The 8,799-nt window shown below is 28.6% G+C and overlaps 1 protein-coding gene across 1 annotated transcript; it reads left to right on the top strand.

The window, feature by feature from the left end:
- Positions 1 to 393: 393 nt before the first annotated feature.
- Positions 394 to 5,051, top strand: LOC112684209 (programmed cell death protein 4). The gene is made up of 8 exons (XM_025555588.1): positions 394 to 1,078; positions 2,864 to 3,024; positions 3,337 to 3,438; positions 3,506 to 3,783; positions 3,847 to 4,069; positions 4,211 to 4,321; positions 4,389 to 4,528; positions 4,593 to 5,051. The coding sequence occupies exons 1-8, from the start codon at positions 796 to 798 to the stop codon at positions 4,648 to 4,650; spliced, it is 1,356 nt and encodes a 451-aa protein (XP_025411373.1). The 5' UTR covers positions 394 to 795; the 3' UTR covers positions 4,651 to 5,051.
- The last annotated feature ends 3,748 nt before the right edge of the window (positions 5,052 to 8,799 follow it).

Here is an 8,799-nt window from a genome sequence, read left to right as displayed (position 1 = left end):
CGGCAATGTTATTATTATTATTATTATTATTATTATTATTACTGTACTGTGCCGCAGAATATTATAGTGTGCTGCACGCACCGGCGACGCAATAACAAAACACACGGCGCGTGCGCAAGCGCGAACGGTCGCCCGCGGCGACGAACGGGCATCGGGACAAATGGGCAACACGGCGTCGGCAACGGCAACGGCGGACGGGCGCGGAGAGGTGTCTGTAGAACGCACGGGGGCTCGTCATATTGGAATCTCCTTGTTTCCAGCGGTTGCCGGCAACCGGAGCGCGTTGTCGACCTTGATTGCCGGTACACTATTATTGTTTACATCGGGCCCGCTCAGCTGTAGCCAACCGCAGCGCTCCGTTCGCTAACTGCGCAATTCCGTCTGGAAGCGGTTTTACGTATCGCGCTATCGGCTTTTTTCCCACCGCCGCATACATCTTGTCAACGTCGTCCGGTCAACTTCTCCCAGCGCGCAACGCTTTTGCCCGTCGTCTCTCACGTCTCCTCCGCAGCTCTCATCAATTCGTCCGCACCGATCCGCCTTCGATCATCTCGCGTACGTGTTCCTCTTAAGACCCGACGACGCGTTCGTTTTTGCCCAACGCATTCCGCTCCACCCCCGATCGTCAGTTCGCTCAATACCCTTAGTTTCCCGTTTATCATTTCCGATTCCCCCGGTCCTGTGTCGTCCTGCTCGACTTAACGACTTGCCGGACCGCGTTTCTTCTCGCGTATACTTGCCCACAACGTGTGGTTGTCGGTCGCCGCTCTTCCCCGAGTGTCCCGAACGCACGCCATGGCCGAAGTCGATGATTCCGTTATTGACGTGGTAGCGTCCGAAGTGATCAACGGCTGCACCATTACCGGCGACAGCGACTACTCCGACAAAGCGGCTGATCCTACGTCCGTGGAGATGCGCGTCAAACGCAAGGCTAAACGTCTGGCCAAGTCCCTGTCCCGGGACAGCGGAATCGTCAACGGGCACGGCGGCACCGCCACCGTAGTGCAGCTCAAGCGGCGCTGGAAGAACAACAGAAAGTCCAGGAATGGCTTCACCAAGCGTGGTGACGTCAAAAAGGGTAAACACTTGTTCCTGTTGTTTTGGTTTGTTATTGTTGTTGTTGTTGTTGTTGACTGTTGGACTCTCCGCACTAGACCATGTGCTTTCTCGACTGCGTCGCGTGTTCGCTTAATTCATTGCCAGTCCGATGCACATGATTCGAATATCGTTGATGAATTATTAAAATTTATTTATATTGATATTGTTTTGATTCGCATTTAATAGGCCATTTTTATTAAAATGTTATCGTTTACCGCGTGTAAAAACCGCATGTTTACTAAATTTAGTTACGTCGTAGGTATTCTGTTGTGTACTTGGCATATAGTTCTACGAAATATGTTTATATAAATAGAACTTGGAAATAAATTTCCGCCGATGCCTACCCTGGTCTGAAATGTATGACTATGACCGTAATTTCGACACGATTTACACCTCATTGAAATTATTTCGTTTTAAATTTTCTTTTGCGTTTTAGCTCTAATTCTGGAGTATCTAAGAACTTAGATAAATACTTTTATAAATTTAATTACATTGAAATTGTTTTGAATGATCTACATTTTTATTAATATTTTATTTTATTTTAATTAATATTTTTATGAATCTATGAATTTATTTAAAAATAACTAATAATCTGAAAATGAACTATGATTTGAATTGCTGTGATTTGTATTAATTATACAGTAATATTCATTACAAATTGAGACGTTAGAAATCACTGTATAGCTCAATTTCTTAAAAAAAATATGTTATTATGTTATTGATTGTAAATTTGAATTCATTTAATAGCATATTATATTATTTAATTCCCCGTTTTTTTTCAAATAAAAATTTAATGCATTGATGTAGGTATGTGGTTTCATTATTGATTAATATTTTTGGTTAAATTATAGGTATATTTATAATAGGAGTCAAGTAAATAAGAATGATGTAAAACAGTAACAGAGATAATTTAAATTGTTATTTTATACATAAATTATGTTTATAAACAGATTATTTAAAGTAGTTTCTGATAAAATAATGAAAGTTACTTCAAATGTATTTTCATTATTATCTAGGTTCAATCGAGATGGACAATATCGCTTTAAAAATTTAGAAAAATAGCTCATTAAATGATATATAAAGTTAATAAATTTACTGTGAAAAAAAAACAACAGTAAAAAGGATTTATTATTTTTAATTATTGACGTATATTAAAGTACTTAACCTTTTTTTAATGCCATATTTATTATTTAAAACAACTCTTGTTATCACAAATAATTAGTTTGTTTATCCATAGATAATGTATGTTTTAAGTGTTACTGAAAACATTGTCTATCTTACATGGTTTGCATTATTAAATAAACAGATTGCGTAGCTGTTAAAGTATTGTAGGTACTGTACTGTTTAATTTTTATAGATCATTTTTGTTAAATATATTTAATTGATTTGTATAATTCTAATTAAAAACGTCCATCTAATTATAATAGTTACAGTGGACAGTACCTATAGTAAACCTTTATGTTACGTTTTGATTAAAGATTTTTAAATTATTTTCAATTAAATATTTTAGTAGTGAAACTTTTGTAACAGTATTTACTTAAGTACTTTTTTGTTTTAAATTACCCTAAAAATATTTGTTTAAAATGTGGTTTACTGTTTAATAATATATTTGTAAACCACAGTTAATCGAAAATTATTTAGTATTCTAAATATTGTTGTCATTCATTTATATTTCCTAAATTTCTACTTTCATCACCATTTGTATTGAGTTGATTATATAGAAAACACTACTTGATTAATGTTTTTATCTTTCTTGTTTAATTAGGTGGTGCTGGTGGCAAAGGTGTTTGGGGAAAGTTAGGCGAAGAAAGCGACTTGGATACAGCTATTGATATGAAGGATCCTAATTATGATAGCGATATGTTGGATGATGATAATATTGTGCTGCGTGAAATTACTCCGGAATCTTCTGATGAAGAACTTAAAGTAATAATCCTAATATTTAAATTAATTTTATTTAAAAATTATAAATCGTGTTAACAAAACTATAAATCTGTTAAAATTAAGAAATTCATTTTTAATCTTATTTCACATTGTTTTAGTTTTTTTTTTATACTTTTAACTATAGTATTGAATATGCATAAAAATTTCTTAAGTATTTATATTGTTTTAACTCTTTTATTATTTTAATAAGTTTTTATTGTTTTATAAATATATTTTTTTCTTTTCAAAGTTATGTATAATTGTTTACATTTAATAATTATGTTAAATAACATTTCTTGTTAAAATAATTTTTAGAGTTCCATTACATTTAATATTCTTGAGTATTATGAACATGGTGATACTGAGGAAGTAACAATGTCATTAAGTGAACTTAATATAGTTAGCAAATGGCATTTGGTAAGTCTTATATTTATTCTAAGTCATTCAAATAAAAAATAAAGTTTATAATTTGTTTTTCTTTCAGATCACTCAAGTTGCTGTTGAAGTAGCTTTGGAACACAAACCATCTCAGAGAGAAATGACTTCTGTATTGATATCAGATTTGTATGGGCGTCTAATTAAACAAAAAGAAATTGCTCAGGGATTTGATGTTGTATTGTCTAATCTTCCTGACCTTATTCTTGATACTCCTGATGCTCCTATTGTTGTTGGCTGTTTCTTAGCCAGAGCCATTGCAGACGATTGTCTCCCACCCAAAATTATAGACTTTTTCAAAGAGAAAAACTACAGTGATTTAGCTAAGTTAGTGCATAATTTACAATTTTAGTGTAATTTAATTTATTTACATTATTTTATTATATCTAGTGAAGCGTTGATTAAGGCTTATAACTTGTTGAATATTAAACATGGACTGACTAGACTTGATAATGTTTGGGGTGTTGGTGGTAGTCTGAGACCAGTACAGTATCTTGTGAGACAAATGAATATGCTTTTGGATGAATATTTGTGCTCTGGAGATTTGCAGGAGGCCATCAGATGCATTTTGGAATTGGAAGTTCCACATTTCCATCATGAACTTGTTTATGAGGTTTGTATTATTTTTTCTCTACTAGTATAATAAAACTATATTTTTATATTCTTATTATTATAAAACTTTTTAATTTTTTAATTACATCATTATACATGTTTGTATTAAGAATTATTTTATTAATAATAAATTAATCATTAGGCGGTTGTTGATGTTATTGAAGCTATGAATACTCATACTGAAATTGCTATGTGCAAATTACTCAAAGCATTGTATGATGCTATTATCATAACACCAGAAATGATGAATAGAGTATGTATAATCAAAGAGTTGCTATTAATAATGATTAAATAATATTTGTATTCTTAATTCCTGTTAGGGTTTTGATAGAGTATTTGATGTTCTGGATGATATATCTATTGATGTGCCATTAGCACCTGCAGTTCTTGAACGTTTTTTGGATAAATGTGTCAATGCTGGTTTCTTAAAAAGGGATATATTGCATAAAATGCCAACAAGGTATAGTAATTATTTATTTTTTATTTTTTATTCTCATATTAAAATTGTTTTGTTTAATTTTTAGAACATCTCGTAAGCGATATGTGTCTGAAGGTGATGGTGGTCGCCTCAAAGAAGCATAAGAACTTAACAAATATACTCCTTTTCTCTACAATCCTTCTACCTCTCGAGTACAGTATTTTTTCTTTAAAATTTGAATTAAATAGAAGTATTTTTTTTTTAATTTTTTTTTAATTTAATTTTTTTGTTTATCAATTAAGATCTTAATTATAAAACTTAATTATTTCATTACATTAACCATATTCCAGTTCGCTAACACTACTATTAGTAATATTAAGAATATGTATGGCTATATAAGCAATTATATCACTTAGCCGTAGTATTTGAACGCCAGCTAAGTGTTGCTTCTAGATAAACAATTAAAAAATACAAAACAAGAAAAAAAATGGTGTATTATTAATAAATTGTATCTCATATGTGTTAAGGATTCAAAATTGAACATTTAAAAAAAAATATTTCAAAAATATCATTGTTTATTGATAAATATTAAATCATTAATATATTTGACATTTTAGTGAATACTGTACTCATTAGTATCATACGGTCAAACGATTTAGGGAATTTTCTTTTATTAACTTAGGGTAAAGTTTATAAAAACTAAATGCTTGATAACATAAATATATATTTAATGTAAAATGTATTGTCATAAATTAGTGATTTACTTACAGATAATTATTTAATAACTTTTTCTTGTTAATTTATTTGACATTCTAAATTTACTTTAATGTATTAAATATTTTACAGTGAATGTATTATCCAAATTAGTATGAGATATGTTTTGAAATATTTGTAATGAAATATTGTTTTTTAGTACAAAATTATATACAACAGATTATATTATTATGTATCATTCTTAAGCAATATTTTTTAAGTATTCTAAAATTAATAATTTATTCCTAGTGTTTCCTGTTGTATATCTCAATAAAACTGTATCATGTATCGGGTAGTATAGGTACAATCTATATAATACTATACATGCTCCTAAAAGTTGAATTTAGTGTGTGCACGTGTGTTCAATTTTACAAAGTTAGTTGAAACTTTTATAAAAAGTTTTGTATATTTATGTTAAATTAATAATACAATATACTTTTTATATTTTATTGATAAAATAATATTTGTTTTTATATTTGTCCTAATTATTATAAATTAATTTACATAAGTATTGTATGACGAGATGAAAATGTATTATTACATGCTGATTGAATTTATTTTATTTACATAAGATTCAGTTAATAATTTTTAAGTATGAAAATGACATATGTTGTACAATTTTCTTAAGATTTTTATATGTAAAGATATAATATTATCTATCAGTTATAATTTAATACTAATTGTGTGCTTTTGGTCCAATGTTATTATTATTTTATTCATCATGGTTAGGTATAGTGTATAAATGGATACATACATCATATAAGTACTTGACTTTAATTATAATACAATTTTATTTTCCCAATATCTTACCTTATATAGATCTAATCACTGGAAAATAATATTTCTTTAATATTTTGTAAAGATAGTTATCATTATAGCAGACATTTTTAAAATATTAATTACTCTACGTCTTGATTTTTATTAATGAATAATAGATTTTAATTTAAATCAACTGATGATATTCGCCCAAAAATATATTACATTTATAAATATACCTTAACAGGAAAAATAGAAACATTAAATTGGAAGGATAAATTGTGAAATTCCATGAGAAATGGTTTTCAGTTAAATGTTAGGAATGGATAATAGAGTGATTTATTTACTTATTTGTACTAAATAATATTAACTAAAAATTCTTGTAAGTATTCAAATAATAAAGTGAAAATTTAAAATAATTATGAAATTATAAACTTATTAATCATTAAATCACACAGCAAAGTGATGTTAACTCTATATCATTCATTACAATATAATATTCTTTTTGAAGCAGCTCCAGTGTGTCATTCATTCAGTAATTACCATTCCATAGAAATAATATGTATAGTATTATAATTATATTATATATAATAATTATAATTTTCCGTAATATTTGCCAATTAATATTAAGTGTTAATATAGATGAACTAAATAAAAAATACAATTTTTCTTAAATAAGTAAAAAACCATTTAAAATAATTAGTGAGCTCATCCAAATTCAAGGGTGCAAGCTAAAATAAAATATATTATTATGAATAAAAATCACAAAATATTTTTGGGGTGTAAGCCTGTTCACCTTCTCGTGGTGTACCTTGGGTCACTCTAAATGAACTGGGACGCACTAAGGCTATGTCAAAAATATGACCATTTTTTTGAGGGATGCACTCGGTACATTAAAAAAAAGTAATATCGGGACGCACTCGGGAAACTCCCAGTTCCAAGGATAAAGCGTTAAAATTATTACAAAAAAAATAATAAATATAATTAAATACTATTTTATATTGGTAAATCTTGACAAATAAACAATATTAATGTAAATAAATGAAAAATACTGTCATGCTGTGGTTATTGCTAAAAATTAATGGTCTGCTGCACGAAATATGAGTCACCAAACCATCCCGTTTGAATAGAAATAAGCGATACGTAATTACTTATCTTTTGTCGATAAAAAATGTATTTCCGTGACGACTTTATTTGTCTTATTTTATATATGGATCAAGTCATCGGCTAGTCAATTTCCGCTTGAAATGTTTAAAAATGTCGATAAAACTATCTCGGTTAATTTTTTCTCCGATTTTTGTGTTTAAGTATAATTTTATGGTACGAGGCTACATAGAAAACGTAATATTAAATCCGTATTTTATTCCTCTAACCGGCGTAGAAAGAAATTTACTTTAGAATTTTTCATTTTTGTGCAAGATGAAAAAATTTCGATTTTATAAAAAAAATTTGTTATAAACATTTTTTAGTACCTACTCGTCGCATTTGGAAAAATTTAATACTTTCATAGTTAAACCTGCTTCATGTACATTTTGAATACAAAAAGAAACACCTATACGGTTAGATAAAAATGAATAATGGCTATTGCAATAAATTAGTATAAATTTAGAAGATTTTCATCTCTTCCTGATCAAATTAATAATTTCGTATACACTTATGCAGCTTCAGCAGTGTCTAGTTATCGTAGTGATGAATGAATAATATCGCTTCTATTTTTTGAAACAATTATAAAATTCATATAATTAATACTAATTGATTACAACAACATTATGCTTAAACGTATAAATTTCCCTTCTTCTGAAAATGTTGCAATAACTGTGAAACCAAAATGACAATTATTAGATTTTAAAATGAGACTACAACATTTTCATTACAACTTAATTCAAGAAATGCACCAATTGATGAACTGGAACTGAAAATAAAATTCTTAAACATATGCCTGACGTACCAATTGGTGCATCTAGTGAATCATTATGTGTGTATGTGTTTAGACTGGTTAAAAGAAAGTGGAAAAATAGACATTTTTCATAATATGTATTTAGTATTAAAAATGTTTACCATTATACCAACAAGTTGAACATGCGAAATGATATTTTCCAAATTAAGCATTGTAAAAAATAAACTCAGATATACTATGGACCAAAGATAAACTAGAATTATTAATACTAATATGCATAGAACAAGAATTCGTTTTAGTTTGTAAATTAGATTTTAATAAAATATTGTATACATATATGTTGTTATGTAATATTTATTACAATGAATAAAATTAAAATATATTATTTTTAGTGCATTTTATATAAACATTTTCCTTTACCTATAACGGATTTTAAAATTATTGTGGGCCCTAATTTTTAGTATGTACCCCGGAACTAAAAGTTTGCGCTCGTCTATGACTGAAATTAAAAAGTTTTGTTATTTTTTCTAAACCGATTAAAGGATGAAAATACAAATTTGGTAGTACGTTTTTCGTACGGTCTCCTTCAGTCCCTAATATGAAATTTCTTAAAATTAAAAAAAAAAAAAGTAATATTTACAAAGATACCTCAATCAGGAAAAACATTTTGGACCATTCGTAAACACAAAAATACATTTTATTAGTCTTTACATTTTTAATCGGATGAATGAACAAGTAATAATTTTATATTTGGTTACTTCGCTTCTATTCAAATATAAATCAGTATAATAATCATCCAATTATCTGTTTGTTAAAAGATTATTGCTAACAAATATTTACATAAGTCCTGGAAACCTTATATCAAATAATAAAATCATACGTAATCAACTAATTATGTGAAATGTTT

Source organism: Sipha flava, unplaced genomic scaffold (assembly GCF_003268045.1).
Source record: "Sipha flava isolate LNK unplaced genomic scaffold, YSA_version1 245_pilon_pilon, whole genome shotgun sequence".
NCBI lineage: Eukaryota > Metazoa > Arthropoda > Insecta > Hemiptera > Aphididae > Sipha > Sipha flava.
This window is presented reverse-complemented; position numbering and strand designations above follow the sequence as displayed.